This window comes from Salmo salar, chromosome ssa09, assembly GCF_905237065.1.
Source record: "Salmo salar chromosome ssa09, Ssal_v3.1, whole genome shotgun sequence".
NCBI classification, from domain to species: Eukaryota; Metazoa; Chordata; class Actinopteri; order Salmoniformes; family Salmonidae; genus Salmo; species Salmo salar.
The window spans coordinates 155,562,871-155,584,006 of record NC_059450.1 but is presented as its reverse complement, the minus strand read 5'-3'; the positions used below and the strand labels follow the sequence as shown (position 1 = coordinate 155,584,006).

General features: G+C 44.2%; 1 protein-coding gene across 1 annotated transcript in view; it reads right to left on the bottom strand.

Moving 5' to 3' along the window:
- The window catches only part of LOC106613327 (rho guanine nucleotide exchange factor TIAM1), a 150,444-nt gene that overhangs the window by 32,596 nt on the left and 96,712 nt on the right, over positions 1 to 21,136 (bottom strand). Inside the window, exons 16-17 of the mRNA XM_045724874.1 lie at positions 14,924 to 15,136; positions 8,834 to 8,934 (exon numbers count right to left, since the gene is read on the bottom strand). Of these exons, the coding sequence (XP_045580830.1) occupies positions 8,834 to 8,934; positions 14,924 to 15,136 (314 nt within the window). The remainder of the gene's footprint in view (positions 1 to 8,833; positions 8,935 to 14,923; positions 15,137 to 21,136) is intronic.

Sequence of the window (21,136 nt, the reverse complement as noted above, 5' to 3'; positions counted from 1 at the left end):
CCCCGAACCCTGTTATGTTATGTAAGAGGGGTGTTCCGGGGTTTTTGGGCTATGTCCTTGTTGGTTTATTTCTATGTTAGTTCTAGTCGTTCTATGTCTATGTTTAGTTAATGGGGTTACATTTACATTTTACATTTTAGTCATTTAGCAGACACTCTTATCCAGAGCGACTTACAGTAGTGAATGCATACATTTCATTTCATGCATTTTTTTGTTGTTGTACTGGCCCCCTGTGGGAATCGAACCCACAACCCTGGCATTGCACACACCATGCTGGCGTTGCAAACACCATGCTCTACCAACTGAGCCACAGGGAAGACAGGGTTGAGCCACAGGGTTGACCTTCAATTGGAAGTAGGAGCTCCTCGTTGCTTCTAATTGAAGGTCTTATTTAAGAGGGGTGTTTGTTCTATGGTATTTGTGGGTAGTTGTCTCCTGTTTAGTGTCTGAGCACCTGATAGGACTGTTAGTGTCGTAAGTTTGTTTTGTATACGTGATTTGTTTGTTTTTTCTTCTTCACATTAAAAAGAAGATGAGTATTCACGTTCCCGCTGCGTTTTGGTCTGTTCATTACGACACCCGTTACAAAATGATATAAAAACGACAGTAAAAAGCTTTGGAGCACCTTAAGTTTTGGCAAAAACGGCAAACTCAGTCATTCATTGAATCAAATGGCTCATTCATCACAAAACCCACTGATACTTTGATGATTTTTTCATTTGCAAGATTAGCAAACTTAGGCATGACATGCCAGCAACTTGGATGGAAAATTACTGAGGATAATAGCGGACGATAATGCCACTCCTATTTGCCATATCTTCAATTTAAACCTACTAGAATGTGTGTGCCCCCAGGTTTGGAGGGAAGCAAAAGTCATTCTTCTACCTAAGAACAGTAAAGCCCGATTTACTGGCTCAAATAGCCGGCCAATCAGCCTGTTACCAACCCTTAGTAAACTTCTGGGAAAAATTGTGTTTGACCAAATACAATGCTATTTTACAGTAAACAAATTGACAGACTTTCAGCACGCTTATAGGGAAGGACATTCAACAAGCACAGCACTTACACAAATGACTGATGATTGGCTGAGAGAAATTGATGATAAAAAGATTGTGGGGGCTGTTTTGTTAGACTTCAGTGCAGCTTTTGACATTATTGATCATAGTCTGCTGCTGGAAAAACTTGTGAGTTATGGCTTTACACCCCCAGCTATAATGTGGATAAAGAATTCCTTGTCTAACAGAACAAAGAGGGTGTCCTTTAATGGAAGCCTCTCCAACATAATCCAGGTAGAATCAGGAGTTCCCCAGGGCAGCTGTCTAGGCCCCTTACTTTTTTCTATATCTACTAATGACATGCCACTGATCTTGAGTAAAGCCAGTGTGTATGCGGATGACTCAACACTATACACATCAGCTACTACATCGACTGAAATCACTGCAACACTTAAAGAACTGCAGTTAGTTTCAGAATGGGTGCCAAGGAATAAGTTAGTCCTAAATATTTCAAAAACAAAAATCATTGGGACAAATCATTCATTCAAGTGGGTCTGGGCAGGGGTGATGTGGATGTTTGTGTGATGTTGCTGTTTGTACGTGGATGTTTTGTATTGCTGATAAAAGGTCAAATAAAATCTTATAAAAAGATGTGTATAACAACAAAGCTCACAGAATGACAGATTGGAGAGCTTTGCTAGCTGACAGTGCTGAGGAGTCACAGTATCAGATCACAGAATGACTGTATGACAGATTGGAGACCTTCGCTAGCTGACAGTGCTTAGGGACCGTGGTGACAGATTGGAGAGCTTTGCTAGCTGACAGCGCTGACGCATAGCTTCCTGTAATGTACCCAAGCAGCCTAGAGAAGGCGTGCATCCTAAATGGCACCCTATTCCCGCTATAGTGCACTATATAGTGGATAGGGTGCCATTTGGGAAGCAGCTAAGGTGTGAATCACAGCGATTAAAAGCATCAGGAATCACACACACACACTCACCACATCAGGTAGCCTTGAGTTAGAGACAACAGTCTCACACAGCGTAATATACGGCATAGTCCAACCAACAAGAAAATTACAGTTGATGGTATGAACCAATAAAACGACAAAGACATGACAAACAGTGAAGAAAACCAAAGATGTGAGTAAAGAGTAGCAGATGTAGCTAGTTAGGTTAGAGAGCAGGCTCACCAGATGCAGCATGTCATAGATGGACTCTGAGGAGCGCTTGCTCCTCTTCAGGGCAGACATGGCAGGCTGGCGGACAGAAAGACGACAGACAGATGGAGAGGCAGAGAGCACAGTCAGACGGACGGAGAGCCAAAGATTCCAGAGCGTAGGAGAGGACCGTCGGTCAGTCAAAGCCTCAGCGGAAGAAGGGAAGAGTCCAATATAAAGGAGAGCTCTCTCCCTCTCTCTCTCTCTCCTCTCCTCCTCCCTCCCTCCTCTCTCTCTCTCCCCCCCCCCCCTCTCTCCCTCCCCAAGTGGCTTTATTGGCATGGGAAACATATGTTAACATTGCCAAAGCAAGTGAGGTAGATAATATACAAAAGTGAAATAAACAAAATTGAACAGTAAACATTCCACTCACAGAAGTTCCAAAAGAATAAAGACATTACAAATGTCATATTATGTATATTTACAGTGTTGTAACGATGTACAAATGGTTAAAGTACAAAAGGGAAAATAAATAAGCATAAATATGGGTGGTATTTACAATGATGTTTGTTCTTCACTGGTTGACCTTTTCTTGTGGCAACAGGTCACAAATCTTGCTGCTGTGATGGAACACTGTTGTATTTCACCCAGTAGATATGGGAGTTTATCAAAATTGGGTTTGTTTTCTAATTCTTTGTAGATCTGTGTAATCTGAAGGAAATATGTCTCTCTAATATGGTCATACATTTGGCAGGAGGTTAGGAAGTTCAGCTCAGTTTCCACCTCATATTGTGGGCAGTGTGCACATAGCCTGTCTTCTCGTTAGAGCCAGGTCTGCCTACGGCAGCCTTTCTCAATAGCAAGGCTATGCTCACTGAGTCTGTACATAGTCAAAGCTTTCCTTAGGTTTGGGTCAGTCACAGTGGTCAGGTATTCTGCCACTGTGTTCTCTCTGTTTAGGGCCAAATAGCATTCTACTTTGCTCTGTTATTTTGTTCATTCTTTCCAATGTGTCAAGTAATTATCTTTTTGTTTTCTCATGATTGTGTTGCTGTCCTGGGGCTCTGTGGGGTGTGTTTGTGAACAGAGCCCCAGGACCAGCTTGCTTAGGGGGGACTTCTCCAGGTTCATCTCTCTGTAGGTGATGGCTTTGTTATGGAAGGTTTGGGAATCGCTTCCTTTTAGGTGGTTGTAGAATTTAAACGGCTCTTTTCTGAGACGCTTTGTGGATACGGGCTCTGGTCTCTCCTCCGTTCTAGCAAGATGCACACAGTAGCAGAGGTGGGACCAAGTCATTGTTTTACAAGTCACAAATAAGTCTCAAGTCTTAGCACTCAAGTCAAGACAGGCAAGTCCGAGTCAAGTCAAGACTGACAAGTCTTTTTATTTGACCTTTATTTAACTAGGCAAGTCAGTTAAGAACAAATTCTTATTTTCAATGATGGCCTTGGAACAGTGGGTTAAACTGCCTTGTTCAGGGGCAGAACGACAGATTTTTACCTTGTCAGCTCGGGGATTCGATCTTGCAACCTTACGGTTACTAGTCCAATGCTCTAACAAATGCTAAAAACAAGTCTCAAGTCAAGTCTCAAGTCCTAAACTTTGAGTTGAGTCCTAAACAAGTCATAATGTGCTCTTCACCAAATGTAATACCATTTCATATTTTTAAAAAGAGTAATAGTTAGTATATTACATCTACGCAAATCATGAATGCTTTTAAAAATATATATATTTATTACTTTCCAAATAAACGTTATATTTCCATTGGAAATACATGGTGTGTTCAGGTTTGGCGATTGTGTACAAGCCTACATCGCCCGATTGAGCCCCATAGCGATCCTCGATAGTCAATCGCTATGGGGGGTGGGTCTTTCTCATGGCTACCCATGTATTTCCAATGGAAATATAACGTTTATTTGGAACTGCCTAGCCAGTTGTAGCTCAATCTTGGGTGCAATGATCATGTTCCCGCACTGACTGACTGTGTGGAGGCTCATTGATTTAACGTTAAGTTAGCCTACATGCTACACTAGCAAAGTTATATATAGCTGTCGGCTATATTAGCCACGACTTACCGTTCTTTGTGCAGCTTCAAATATCGAACAAAGTTGGAAGTTGTTGCGCCTCCGTCTGTAATTTTCTTCCCGCATGTTTTGCAAGTTGCAATCCATTTTTTGTTGACTATTTTGCAATCCATTTTTTGAATCCATTTTTTGTTATTTATTAATTATTTAATTATGAAAAAATATAATTAATAATATTCCACCCATGAGGCCACTTGAGGTGATTATGGTCACATGACTGCAGGAAAAATTAAGTAACCTGTCTGTCTTATGTAACCATACCAAACGTAACATATCATACTAATTTCTGTGTCCCGGCTTTACATATACTATGTTACTTCCAATCTATGAGACCAGGCTGGCACATGTCAGGCAAGCAGTTTTGTTTTAACCTGCCTGATGCACCATGTACAGAGCAGTGTTGTTTTACCCAGCCTGATACACTGAATACTTTTTACTTTTGCATGGCAACTTCAGATTTTCTGAAAAAAAGTAACTTGACACTGTGTTGATCAGTCAGCACAAATTTGAATTATAACAAATGAGCAGGCGAAAGAGCTTAACTCCAAAGCTGGAATTTATTGTACAGCGATGCTGTCATTAGAGTCTGATAAGCACAACTGAGGTACTGTTTTACATGTGCGTTTGGGGTTCAACCATTTACTATATGCGGTTCATAACTAGCTTACTGTTTCTTAACAAAACAATTGGTTTTCTTGGCTATGGTTTGTGTGGTCTTGGTTGTTCTTCAAGGAAATGTACAGTCGTGGCCAAAAGTTTTGAGAATGACACAAATATTAATTTTCACAAAGTCTGCTGCCTCAGTTTGTATGATGGCAATTTGCATTTACTCTAGAATGTTATGAAGAGTGATCAGATGAATTGCAAATAATTGCAAAGTCCCTCTTGCCATGCAAATGAACTGAGTTCCCCAAAAACATTTCCACTGCATTTCTGCAGAAGGCTTCAGGGCGCCCAAGAAAGTCCAGCAAGCGCCAGGACCATCTCCTAAAGTTGATTCAGCTGCGGGATCGGGGCACCACCAGTACAGAGCTTGCTCAGGAATGGCAGCAGGCAGGTGTGAGTGCATCTGCACGCACAGTGAGGCAAAGAGTTTTGGAAGATGGCCTGGTGTCAAGAAGGGCAGCAAAGAAGTCACTTCTCTCCAGGAAAAACATCAGGGACAGACTGATATTCTGCAAAAGGTACAGGGATTGGACTGCTGAGGACTGGGGTAAAGTCATTTTCTCTGATGAATCCCCTTTCAGATTGTTTGGGGCATCCGGAAAAAAATATTTTCCAGAGAAGACAAGGTGAGCGCTACCATCAGTCCTGTGTCATGCCAACAGTAAAGCATCCTGAGACCATTCATGTGTGGGGTTGCTTCTCAGCCAAGGGAGTGGGCTCACTCACAATTTTGCCTAAGAACACAGCCATGAATAAAGAATGGTACCAACACATCCTCCGAGAGCAACTTATTCTAACCATCCAGGAACCGTTTGGTGACGAACAATGCCCTTTTCAGCATGATGGAGCACCTTGCCATAAGGCAAAAGTGATAACTAAGTGGCTCGGGGAACAAAACATCGATATTTTGGGTCCATGGCCAGGAAACTCTCCAGACCTTAATCCCATTGAGAACTTGTGGTCAATCCTAAAGAGGCGGGTGGACAAACAAAAACCCACAAATTCTGACAAACTCCAAGCATTGATTATGCAAGAATGGGCTGCCATCAGTCAGGATGTGGCCCAGAAGTTAATTGACAGCATGCCAGGGCAGATTGCAGAGGTCTTGAAAAAGAACGGTCAACACTGCAAATATTGACTCTTTGCATCAACTTCATGTAATTGTCAATAAAAGCCTTTGACACTTATGAAATGCTTGTAATTATAATTATTATAGTAACATCTGACAAAAATATCTAAAAAGACACTGAAGCAGTAAACTTTGTGGAAATTAATATTTGTGTCATTCTCAAAACCTTTGGCCACGACTGTAGTGTAGCTAATTGCAGTGTTTGTCCTGTCTGAAATCTGGCTACCTCATCTTACTGTAGATTGATCTGTGCAATGCAACAACAACAAAAACCATGAGTAGCATGGTTGTTTCCAAAAATGTGGTGGTTTAAACATAACGTAACTAACTAGTTATGTTTTGTGTTAGAAAGTATGATCTATTGTGGTGCATGAACTGGCCATACACGTTAGCTAACGTTACAATCTTACATTGGCTAAGGTTACTTAACTAGCTAAAATGAATTGGCTATCATAGCAGCCTTGGATGTTTTCTAGTTTATTTGTGCACATTTGTTTGTGCTCTGGTTACACGTGTCTAGATCAGCAGTTTACACATGATGACTTCAGCCTTACGTGAAAAACCTTACTTGGCAAAATATAGCTATCTTTCCTCACTTGTTGGATAACTACCTAGCTAACGTTAGCTCTCGTCTGACTGGTATAAGGTTAAGTTAGCTAGCTACCTAGCTAATCAAAACCAATTTCATTGGCTAGCTACCTCCGCATAGTGCCTGTTCGTTAGCTAAATAGCTTTCAGTTGACTGGTGTTAGCTAGCTACAGAGGCTAGCAGCTGGACTTTGTACAAGCAAGCTAACGTTAGCTATATAACCTAGCTAATCAAAATACCACCATATAGCTAGCTAAATACAGTAGCCTAGGTTTGTTCCATACACTTCTCATGACTGGCAGCATGATGCAAGCAGACCGGTGTTACAGAACTCAGAGCTTCAGCAAAAAAATTAAAAAAATAGATGTTAGCATTGTCAGAAATGCTACAAAAAGGTAGCATATTGTTGTTTCTTACCGGACTGAAATGTGCACGTGAGAGCAATAAATTATACATTTAATTTAAAAAAACTGATGCTACAAATTTAGTCAATCCTGCTTTTTTTTAAAGTCCAATGGTCACTTTATGGACGCTATAGTCTCGCTGTAATCCGACGTCTAGAATTTGAGCTAGGTAGGCTCAATTAAAAATAAATTGCTAACCACCTTGTTAAAAACATCTGGTACGTGGTTCTCAATAACGTCCGGACGGCTCATGACAAGAGGCGGATGGTGTTGTGTACATCAAATCATGTTAATTTGCACGTTTTTTTTATCGAGATTGGTGTCATTATGGCTTAGATTTGATGGTAAGGAGATTTGAATTTAATACTGAGCTTCAATCAATGCCTATAATAGACGCAATCATTTCTCCACATGGCTTCAGAGAGATAATCAGGGAGCAATCATTTCTCCACATGGCTTCAGAGAGATAATCAGGGAGCAATCATTTCTCCACATGGCTTCAGAGAGATAATCAGGGGCATTTTTTTTAGAAGGCTGCTCTGAGGTCAACTGGAACACACTGGTTGTCTTGCAGTGAGGCCAGTGTTGGCTAAGTCACAAATAGAACCCTATTCCCTATGTAGTGCACTACTTTTGGAGGTGGGGGGGAGAGAGAGAGAGAGAGAGAGAGAGAGAGAGAGAGAGAGAGAGAGAGAGAGAGAGAGAGAAGACAGAAGAACTGCAGTGAAAATACTGACTAATGAGAGGAAGTATGAACTACAGCAGGTAGTTTGACACTAGACGTTCAGGTGGAGATATAATATAAATCTCAGCCATGAAACCAAGCTTGACATACACACTGACTGAAAACCACCTAATTGTAGCTACAGCTGTTGCATTGTAATTATCTAGCCTAGCCTGCATCCATATGTTCCTGTGTAAACTGCCCCTGACGTTTTATGCTATGCAGCTACAATGCTATCAGCTCCTCCTGGGTAAAGTCCCAAATGGCACACTATTCCCAACATGGCCCACTACTTTTGGACCAGAGCCCAGTGCACTGTGTAGGGAATCGGGTGCCATTTGGGACACACAGCCCTGTTATTCTATGCCTTGGAGGTTTGGTTAGTTCACCCTGATTAGCTTATTCCGTCTGTTTGCATTGTCTGTTCATTTATTAGGAAGTCTCACTCACTCACTCACTCACACACACACACACACACACACACACACACACACACACACACACACACACACACACACACACACACACACACACACACACACACACACACACACACACACACACACACACACACACACACACACACACACACACACACACAGAGGTTTGCATCCAACTATGTAGCCAAAGCTGACATAGGCCTCCTCCTCCAATTCTCTGTAAGGATTTTCTGCATCATATGTAAAACTGGCAATCGTAGATAAAGGAAAAACTGGGTCACGGACGAGAGTCCAAATCATGCACATTAGGACGAGGGGTAAGAAGAAACTGTATGTCTGTATATTACTTTATTCTCCAGCCAAGAGTCAATGAGTTGGTGGCAGACGGTGCAGAATATGGTGCAGAGAGGGGACATCGCCAGATTACAGACGGTGCAGCACATTGTTCAGTGAACCACAGAGATGAACCACTGGTGAACCACACTGTCAACATAATCACATCAAGTCAAATGTTTGTTGTCATTTGTATCACTGGTTCATTATTATGCACTTTGGATTTGCTGCATTTTGGTGACGCGGGGCTCCCTTGGAAATGAGACGTTGGTCTGAAATGGGACTTCCCTGCTTGAATAGAGACCTTTACCTTTCTGCATTGGTCTGCCTCGCTGAAGATCTCAGAGTCGTCGTCCAGGCTGTCTCCGGAACTATCTAGCATCAGACCCATCCCGTCATCCAGAATCTCCTCTGGAACAGGAAGAACATCAACACCACATCAACAACACATCAACAACACAAACATAAACACAAACATAAACAACACATCAACAACACAAACATAAACACCACATCAACAACACATCAACAACACATCAACAACACATCAACAACACAAACATAAACACCACATCAACAACACAAACATAAACAACACAAACATCAACAATACAAACATCAACAACACAAACATAAACACCACATCAACAATACAAACATCAACAACACAAACATAAACACCACATCAACAATACAAACATCAACAACACAAACATAAACAATACAAACATCAACAATACAAACATAAACACCACATCAACAACACATCAACAACACAAACATCAACAACACAAACATCAACAACACAAACATCAACAATACAAACATCAACAATACAAACATCAACAACACAAACATCAACAATACAAACATCAACAATACAAACATCAACAATACAAACATCAACAACACAAACATCAACAACACATAAACAACACAAACATAAACACCACATCAACAACACATCAACAATACAAACATAAACACCACATCAACAATACAAACATAAACACCACATCAACAATACAAACATCAACAACACAAACATAAACACCACATCAACACCACATCAACAATACAAACATCAACAACACAAACATCAACAATACAAACATAAACACCACATCAACAACACATCAACAATACAAACATCAACAACACAAACATAAACACCACATCAACAACACAAACATCAACAATACAAACATCAACAACACAAACATCAACAATACAAACATCAACAATACAAACATCAACAATACAAACATCAACAATACAAACATAAACACCACATCAACAACACAAACATAAACACCACATCAACAACACAAACATAAACACCACATCAACAACACAAACATAAACACCACATCAACAATACAAACATAAACACCACATCAACAACACAAACATAAACACCACATCAACAATACAAACATCAACAACACAAACATAAACACCACATCAACAATACAAACATCAACAACACAAACATAAACACCACATCAACAATACAAACATCAACAACACAACACATCAACAACACATCAACAACACAAACATCAACAACACATCAACAATTCGAACATCAACAACACACCAGACAGACCACGGTGAGCAGCTGTCCTAACATAACAATATTACCAGGTTCCCAAATGTTCCCTAAATGTTCCCTAAATGTTCCCTAACACGTCAGTATAGAGGTGGACTGTAACTCACCCTGGTTCACAGAGAACACGTCAGTATAGAGGTGGACTGTAACTCACCCTGGTTCACAGAGATCACGTCAGTATAGAGGTGGACTGTAACTCACCCTGGTTCACAGAGAACACGTCAGTATAGAGGTGGACTGTAACTCACCCTGGTTCACAGAGAACACGTCAGTATAGAGGTGGACTGTAACTCACCCTGGTTCACAGAGATGTCAGTATAGAGGTGGACTGTAACTCACCCTGGTTCACAGAGAACACGTCAGTATAGAGGTGGACTGTAACTCACCCTGGTTCACAGAGAACACGTCAGTATAGAGGTGGACTGTAACTCACCCTGGTTCACAGAGAACACGTCAGTATAGAGGTGGACTGTAACTCACCCTGGTTCACAGAGATGTCAGTATAGAGGTGGACTGTAACTCACCCTGGTTCACAGAGAACACGTCAGTATAGAGGTGGACTGTAACTCACCCTGGTTCACAGAGAACACGTCAGTATAGAGGTGGACTGTAACTCACCCTGGTTCACAGAGAACACGTCAGTATAGAGGTGGACTGTAACTCACCCTGGTTCACAGAGAACACGTCAGTATAGAGGTGGACTGTAACTCACCCTGGTTCACAGAGAACACGTCAGTATAGAGGTGGACTGTAACTCACCCTGGTTCACAGAGAACACGTCAGTATAGAGGTGGACTGTAACTCACCCTGGTTCACAGAGATGTCAGTATAGAGGTGGACTGTAACTCACCCTGGTTCACAGAGAACACGTCAGTATAGAGGTGGACTGTAACTCACCCTGGTTCACAGAGAACACGTCAGTATAGAGGTGGACTGTAACTCACCCTGGTTCACAGAGATGTCAGTATAGAGGTGGACTGTAACTCACCCTGGTTCACAGAGAACACGTCAGTATAGAGGTGGACTGTAACTCACCCTGGTTCACAGAGAACACGTCAGTATAGAGGTGGACTGTAACTCACCCTGGTTCACAGAGAACACGTCAGTATAGAGGTGGACTGTAACTCACCCTGGTTCACAGAGATGTCAGTATAGAGGTGGACTGTAACTCACCCTGGTTCACAGAGAACACGTCAGTATAGAGGTGGACTGTAACTCACCCTGGTTCACAGAGAACACGTCAGTATAGAGGTGGACTGTAACTCACCCTGGTTCACAGAGAACACGTCAGTATAGAGGTGGACTGTAACTCACCCTGGTTCACAGAGATGTCAGTATAGAGGTGGACTGTAACTCACCCTGGTTCACAGAGAACACGTCAGTATAGAGGTGGACTGTAACTCACCCTGGTTCACAGAGAACACGTCAGTATAGAGGTGGACTGTAACTCACCCTGGTTCACAGAGAACACGTCAGTATAGAGGTGGACTGTAACTCACCCTGGTTCACAGAGAACACGTCAGTATAGAGGTGGACTGTAACTCACCCTGGTTCACAGAGAACACGTCAGTATAGAGGTGGACTGTAACTCACCCTGGTTCACAGAGAACACGTCAGTATAGAGGTGGACTGTAACTCACCCTGGTTCACAGAGAACACGTCAGTATAGAGGTGGACTGTAACTCACCCTGGTTCACAGAGAACACGTCAGTATAGAGGTGGACTGTAACTCACCCTGGTTCACAGAGATGTCAGTATAGAGGTGGACTGTAACTCACCCTGGTTCACAGAGAACACGTCAGTATAGAGGTGGACTGTAACTCACCCTGGTTCACAGAGAACACGTCAGTATAGAGGTGGACTGTAACTCACCCTGGTTCACAGAGATGTCAGTATAGAGGTGGACTGTAACTCACCCTGGTTCACAGAGAACACGTCAGTATAGAGGTGGACTGTAACTCACCCTGGTTCACAGAGAACACGTCAGTATAGAGGTGGACTGTAACTCACCCTGGTTCACAGAGAACACGTCAGTATAGAGGTGGACTGTAACTCACCCTGGTTCACAGAGAACACGTCAGTATAGAGGTGGACTGTAACTCACCCTGGTTCACAGAGATGTCAGTATAGAGGTGGACTGTAACTCACCCTGGTTCACAGAGAACACGTCAGTATAGAGGTGGACTGTAACTCACCCTGGTTCACAGAGAACACGTCAGTATAGAGGTGGACTGTAACTCACCCTGGTTCACAGAGAACACGTCAGTATAGAGGTGGACTGTAACTCACCCTGGTTCACAGAGATGTCAGTATAGAGGTGGACTGTAACTCACCCTGGTTCACAGAGAACACGTCAGTATAGAGGTGGACTGTAACTCACCCTGGTTCACAGAGAACACGTCAGTATAGAGGTGGACTGTAACTCACCCTGGTTCACAGAGAACACGTCAGTATAGAGGTGGACTGTAACTCACCCTGGTTCACAGAGAACACGTCAGTATAGAGGTGGACTGTAACTCACCCTGGTTCACAGAGAACACGTCAGTATAGAGGTGGACTGTAACTCACCCTGGTTCACAGAGAACACGTCAGTATAGAGGTGGACTGTAACTCACCCTGGTTCACAGAGAACACGTCAGTATAGAGGTGGACTGTAACTCACCCTGGTTCACAGAGAACACGTCAGTATAGAGGTGGACTGTAACTCACCCTGGTTCACAGAGAACACGTCAGTATAGAGGTGGACTGTAACTCACCCTGGTTCACAGAGAACACGTCAGTATAGAGGTGGACTGTAACTCACCCTGGTTCACAGAGAACACGTCAGTATAGAGGTGGACTGTAACTCACCCTGGTTCACAGAGATGTCAGTATAGAGGTGGACTGTAACTCACCCTGGTTCACAGAGAACACGTCAGTATAGAGGTGGACTGTAACTCACCCTGGTTCACAGAGAACACGTCAGTATAGAGGTGGACTGTAACTCACCCTGGTTCACAGAGAACACGTCAGTATAGAGGTGGACTGTAACTCACCCTGGTTCACAGAGAACACGTCAGTATAGAGGTGGACTGTAACTCACCCTGGTTCACAGAGATGTCAGTATAGAGGTGGACTGTAACTCACCCTGGTTCACAGAGAACACGTCAGTATAGAGGTGGACTGTAACTCACCCTGGTTCACAGAGATGTCAGTATAGAGGTGGACTGTAACTCACCCTGGTTCACAGAGAACACGTCAGTATAGAGGTGGACTGTAACTCACCCTGGTTCACAGAGAAGACGTCAGTATAGAGGTGGACTGTAACTCACCCTGGTTCACAGAGATGTCAGTATAGAGGTGGACTGTAACTCACCCTGGTTCACAGAGAACACGTCAGTATAGAGGTGGACTGTAACTCACCCTGGTTCACAGAGATGTCAGTATAGAGGTGGACTGTAACTCACCCTGGTTCACAGAGAACACGTCAGTATAGAGGTGGACTGTAACTCACCCTGGTTCACAGAGAACACGTCAGTATAGAGGTGGACTGTAACTCACCCTGGTTCACAGAGAACACGTCAGTATAGAGGTGGACTGTAACTCACCCTGGTTCATAGAGAAGATGTCAGTATAGAGGTGGACTGTAACTCACCCTGGTTCACAGAGAACACGTCAGTATAGAGGTGGACTGTAACTCACCCTGGTTCACAGAGAACACGTCAGTATAGAGGTGGACTGTAACTCACCCTGGTTCACAGAGATGTCAGTATAGAGGTGGACTGTAACTCACCCTGGTTCACAGAGAACACGTCAGTATAGAGGTGGACTGTAACTCACCCTGGTTCACAGAGATGTCAGTATAGAGGTGGACTGTAACTCACCCTGGTTCACAGAGAACACGTCAGTATAGAGGTGGACTGTAACTCACCCTGGTTCACAGAGATGTCAGTATAGAGGTGGACTGTAACTCACCCTGGTTCACAGAGAACACGTCAGTATAGAGGTGGACTGTAACTCACCCTGGTTCACAGAGATGTCAGTATAGAGGTGGACTGTAACTCACCCTGGTTCACAGAGAACACGTCAGTATAGAGGTGGACTGTAACTCACCCTGGTTCACAGAGATGTCAGTATAGAGGTGGACTGTAACTCACCCTGGTTCACAGAGAACACGTCAGTATAGAGGTGGACTGTAACTCACCCTGGTTCACAGAGAACACGTCAGTATAGAGGTGGACTGTAACTCACCCTGGTTCACAGAGATGTCAGTATAGAGGTGGACTGTAACTCACCCTGGTTCACAGAGAACACGTCAGTATAGAGGTGGACTGTAACTCACCCTGGTTCACAGAGAACACGTCAGTATAGAGGTGGACTGTAACTCACCCTGGTTCACAGAGAACACGTCAGTATAGAGGTGGACTGTAACTCACCCTGGTTCACAGAGAACACGTCAGTATAGAGGTGGACTGTAACTCACCCTGGTTCACAGAGAACACGTCAGTATAGAGGTGGACTGTAACTCACCCTGGTTCACAGAGATGTCAGTATAGAGGTGGACTGTAACTCACCCTGGTTCACAGAGAACACGTCAGTATAGAGGTGGACTGTAACTCACCCTGGTTCACAGAGAACACGTCAGTATAGAGGTGGACTGTAACTCACCCTGGTTCACAGAGAACACGTCAGTATAGAGGTGGACTGTAACTCACCCTGGTTCACAGAGAACACGTCAGTATAGAGGTGGACTGTAACTCACCCTGGTTCACAGAGAACACGTCAGTATAGAGGTGGACTGTAACTCACCCTGGTTCATAGAGAAGATGTCTGTGTGGAGGTCTTCCTGTGCGTCAGAGCGTCGGGGGGGCAGGTAACAGATCTGTCGTCGGTCCGTAGAGGGCAAAGTGTTGACGGTCAGGGACAGAGAAGCCTGGGAGAACGCCTCCTTCATGTCTGAGAAGTTCAGACTGCTCGAGTCCTTCCCATTCAGCTGCAAGATCTCATCGCCTGCATTCAGACCTGGAGAGACAAGACAGTGTATTGGTGTGTGTGTTCATTCATGATCATCTGAGATGTATTGTACAAGCTGAACAAAACTATGTATAGTAATCACAGCTGAAAACACCATAATGACTGGATGTTGGACTATTTTCTGAATCAATAAAATGTATTTTATGAAGGCCTTTTTACATCAGCAGTTTTCACAGTGCTATACAGAAACCCAGACTAAAACATCTCTCTCTCTCTCTTTTCAAGAACTTTGAAAATGTTCCTTCAAGAGAGATTGAGATTTTTGGTTCCAACCGCCGTGTCTTTGTGAGACGCAGAGTAGGTGAACGGATGATCTCCGCATGTGTGGTTCCCACCGTGATGCATGGAGGAGGAGGTGTGATGGTGCTTTGCTGGTGACACTGTCTGATTTATTTAGAATTCAAGGCACACTTAACCAGCATGGCCTCCACAGCATTCTGCAGCGATATGCCATCCCATCTGGTTTGCGCTTAGTGGGACTATCGTTTGTTTTTCAACAGGACAATGACTCAACACACCTCCAGGCTGTGTAAGGGCTATTTTACCAAGAAGGAGAGTGATGGAGTGCTGCATCAGATGACCTGGCCTCCACAATCACACGACCTCAACCCAATTGAGATGGTTTGGGATGAGTCGGACCGAACAGCGAAGGAAAAGCAGCCAACAAGTGCTCAGCATATGTGGGAACTCCTTCAAGACTTTTGGAAAAGCATTCCAGATGAAGCTGGTTGAGAGAATGCCAAGAGTGTCCAAAGCTGTCATCAAGGCAAAGGGGTGGCTACTTTGAAGAATCTCAAATATTAAATATATTTTGATTTGTTTAACACTTTTTGGGGTTACTACATGATTCCATATGTGTTATTTCATAGTTGTGATGTCTTCACTATTATTCTACAATGTAGAAAATAGTAAAAAATAAAGAAAAACCCTTGAATAAGTAGGTGCGTCCAAACTGTTGACTGGTAACTGTAGCTAATAAAATACAATTTGGGACAAATACACTGTTATGGAAATTCTACACAGGGACACTCGAACTCAATCTTTAAATGAATCTTACTTTATTATCAACGAGCTTCATTTATAGAACATATTCTGGGCGTTCCGCCAGATGGTTTTAAGGCGGTCATTATGTCCTCCCCCCCCCAATCTCATATCTTTACCAAGCACGGGCAGATATGATTTGAGGAAACGTGGATTATTTACCACACGGAGACAAGATGAACATTTTCAAGGCTGTCTCTTCTTCACGTGATAAAAATTGTTAAAAAAATATCCATCACAACACTTCTCAGTGTGTTGTCACGTCCTACCATGTCAGACGTGAGGTTTTGTTATGCTGTTCAGAAGACATGAGGTTGATGGATAGCTGTTTCCTTCAGTCCCTTTGCACACTTATCAAATGAGACATTAATATCCATTCATTTCTAAAGATAAATCCTTCACCAACCCCCATATTGACCTCAACATGAACACTGGAGAGAGCATCCACACACACACACACACACACACACACACACACACACACACACACACACACACACACACACACACACACACACACACACACACACACACACACACACACATTTGAATGTCTCATCAACTGCAGTAATTATATGATTGTACAGCCACCACCAACTTTTCAGTGGAGATTGTATAGAGATGGCTGATGAAACTAATCATATGATATTTTCCCTCTCCCTGCCCTCTGTCTGTCTGGCATGAAACTAATCACATCTTCCCTCTCCCTGGCCTCTCTGTCTGTCTGGCATGAAACTAATCATATCTTCCCTCTGTCTGTCTGGCATGAAACTAATCATATCTTCCCTCTCCCTGCCCTCTGTCTGTCTGGCATGAAACTAACCATATCTTCCCTCTCCCTGGCCTCTCTGTCTGGCATGAAACTAATCATATCTTCCCTCTCTCTGGCCTCTGTCTGTCTGGCATGAAACTAATCATATCTTCCCTCTCCCTGGCCTCTCTGTCTGGCATGAAACTAACCATATCTTCCCTCTCCCTGCCCTCTGTCTGTCTGGCATGAAACTAATCATATCTTCCCTCTCCCTGGCCTCTCTGTCTGTCTGGCATGAAACTAATCATATCTTCCCTCTGTCTGTCTGGCATGAAACTAATCATATCTTCCCTCTCCCTGGCCTCTCTGTCTGGCATGAAACTAACCATATCTTCCCTCTCCCTTCCCTCTGTCTGTCTGGCATGAAACTAATCATATCTTCCCTCTCCCTGGCCTCTGTCTGTCTGGCATGAAACTAATCATATCTTCCCTCTCCCTGCCCTCTGTCTGTCTGGCATGAAACTAACCATATCTTCCCTCTCCCTGGCCTCTCTGTCTGTCTGGCATGAAACTAATCATATCTTCCCTCTCCCTGGCCTCTGTCTGTCTGGCATGAAACTAATCACATCTTCCCTCTCCCTGGCCTCTCTGTCTGTCTGGCATGAAACTAACCATATCTTCCCTCTCCCTGGCCTCTCTGTCTGTCTGGCATGAAACTAATCACATCTTCCCTCTCCCTGGCCTCTGTCTGTCTGGCATGAAACTAATCACATCTTCCCTCTCCCTGGCCTCTCTGTCTGGCATGAAACTAATCATATCTTCCCTCTCCCTGGCCTCTCTGTCTGGCATGAAACTAATCATATCTTCCCTCTGTCTGTCTGGCATGAAACTAATCATATCTTCCCTCTCCCTGCCCTCTCTGTCTGGCATGAAACTAATCATATCTTCCCTCTCCCTGCCCTCTGTCTGTCTGGCATGAAACTAATCATATCTTCCCTCTGTCTGTCTGGCATGAAACTAATGATATCTTCCCTCTCCCTGGCCTCTGTCTGTCTGGCATGAAACTAATCATATCTTCCCTCTCCCTGCCCTCTGTCTGTCTGGCATGAAACTAATCATATCTTCCGTCTGTCTGTCTGGCATGAAACTAATGATATCTTCCCTCTCCCTGGCCTCTCTGTCTGGCATGAAACTAATCATATCTTCCCTCTCCCTGCCCTCTGTCTGTCTGGCATGAAACTAATGATATCTTCCCTCTCCCTGCCCTCTCTGTCTGGCATGAAACTAATCATATCTTCCCTCTCCCTGGCCTCTCTCTGTCTGGCATGAAACTAATCATATCTTCCCTCTCCCTGCCCTCTGTCTGTCTGGCATGAAACTAACCATATCTTCCCTTTCCCTGGCCTCTGTCTGTCTGGCATGAAACTAATCATATCTTCCCTCTCCCTGCCCTCTGTCTGTCTGGCATGAAACTAATCATATCTTCCCTCTGTCTGTCTGGCATGAAACTAATGATATCTTCCCTCTCCCTGCCCTCTCTCTGTCTGGCATGAAACTAATCATATCTTCCCTCTCCCTGGCCTCTGTCTGTCTGGCATGAAACTAATCATATCTTCCCTCTCCCTGGCCTCTGTCTGTCTGGCATGAAACTAACCATATCTTCCCTCTCCCTGCCCTCTGTCTGTCTGGCATGAAACTAATCACATCTTCCCTCTCCCTGCCCTCTGTCTGTCTGGCATGAAACTAATCATATCTTCCCTCTCCCTGGCCTCTCTGTCTGTCTGGCATGAAACTAATCATATCTTCCCTCTCCCTGCCCTCTGTCTGTCTGGCATGAAACTAATCATATCTTCCCACTCCCTGGCCTCTCTGTCTGGCATGAAACTAACCATATCTTCCCTCTCTCTGGCCTCTGTCTGTCTGGCATGAAACTAATCATATCTTCCCTCTCCCTGCCCTCTGTCTGTCTGGCATGTAACTAATCACATCTTCCCTCTCCCTGGCCTCTGTCTGTCTGGCATGAAACTAATCATATCTTCCCTCTCCCTGGCCTCTCTGTCTGTCTGGCATGAAACTAATCATATCTTCCCTCTCCCTGCCCTCTGTCTGTCTGGCATGAAACTAATCATATCTTCCCTCTCCCTGGCCTCTCTGTCTGTCTGGCATGAAACTAACCATATCTTCCCTCTCCCTGCCCTCTGTCTGTCTGGCATGTAACTAATCATATCTTCCCTCTCCCTGCCCTCTCTGTCTGGCATGAAACTAATCATATCTTCCCTCTCCCTGCCCTCTGTCTGTCTGGCATGAAACTAATCACATCTTCCCTCTCCCTGCCCTCTGTCTGTCTGGCATGAAACTAACCATATCTTCCCTCTCCCTGGCCTCTCTGTCTGTCTGGCATGAAACTAACCATATCTTCCCTCTCCCTGGCCTCTCTGTCTGTCTGGCATGAAACTAATCATATCTTCCCTCTCCCTGGCCTCTCTGTCTGGCATGAAACTAATCACATCTTCCCTCTCCCTGGCCTCTCTGTCTGTCTGGCATGAAACTAATCATATCTTCCCTCTCCCTGGCCTCTGTCTGTCTGGCATGAAACTAATCACATCTTCCCTCTCCCTGGCCTCTGTCTGTCTGGCATGAAACTAATCATATCTTCCCTCTCCCTGGCCTCTGTCTGTCTGGCATGAAACTAATCATATCTTCCCTCTCCCTGGCCTCTGTCTGTCTGGCATGAAACTAATCACATCTTCCCTCTCCCTGGCCTCTGTCTGTCTGGCATGAAACTAATCATATCTTCCCTCTCCCTGGCCTCTGTCTGTCTGGCATGAAACTAATCACATCTTCCCTCTCCCTGGCCTCTGTCTGTCTGGCATGAAACTAATCATATCTTCCCTCTCCCTGGCCTCTGTCTGTCTGGCATGAAACTAATCACATCTTCCCTCTCCCTGGCCTCTCTGTCTGGCATGAAACTAATCATATCTTCCCTCTGTCTGTCTGGCATGAAACTAACCATATCTTCCCTCTGTCTGTCTGGCATGAAACTAATCATATTTTCCCTCTCCCTGGCCTCTCTGTCTGTCTGGCATGAAACTAATCATATCTTCCCTCTGTCTGTCTGGCATGAAACGAATCATATTTTCCCTCTCCCTGGCCTCTGTCTGTCTGGCATGAAACTAATCATATCTTCCCTCTCCCTGGCCTCTCTGTCTGTCTGGCATGAAACTAATCATATTTTCCCTCTCCCTGGCCTCTGTCTGTCTGGCATGAAACTAATCATATTTTCCCTCTCCCTGGCCTCTGTCTGTCTGGCATGTAACTAATCATATCTTCCCTCTCCCTGGCCTCTCTGTCTGTCTGGCATGAAACTAATCATATCTTCCCTCTGTCTGTCTGGCATGAAACTAATCATATCTTCACTCTCCCTGGCCTCTCTGTCTGTCTGGCATGAAACTAATCATATCTTCCCTCTCCCTGGCCTCTCTGTCTGTCTGGCATGAAACTAATCATATCTTCCCTCTCCCTGGCCTCTGTCTGTCTGGCATGAAACTAATCATATCTTCCCTCTGTCTGTCTGGCATGAAACTAATCATATCTTCCCTCTCCCTGCCCTCTGTCTGGCATGAAACTAATCATATCTTCCCTCTCCCTGGCCTCTGTCTGTCTGGCATGAAACTAATCACATCTTCCCTCTCTCTGGCCTCTGTCTGTCTGGCATGAAACTAATCATATCTTCCCTCTGTCTGTCTGGCATGAAACTAATCACATCTTCCCTCTCTCTGGCCTCTGTCTGTCTGGCATGAAACTAATCATATCTTCCCTCTGTCTGTCTGGCATGAAACTAATCACATCTTCCCTCTCTCTGGCCTCTGTCTGTCTGGCATGAAACTAATCATATCTTCCCTCTGTCTGTCTGGCATGAAACTAATCACATCTTCCCTCTCTCTGGCCTCTGTCTGTCTGGCATGAAACTAATCATATCTTCCCTCTGTCTGTCTGGCATGAAACTAATCATATCTTCCCTCTCTCTGGCCTCTGTCTGTCTGGCATGAAACTAATCATATCTTCCCTCTCCCTGCCCTCTGTCTGTCTGGCATGAAACTAACCATATCTTCCCTCTCCCTGGCCTCTCTGTCTGGCATGTAACTAATCATATCTTCCCTCTGTCTGTCTGGCATGAAACTAATCATATCTTCCCT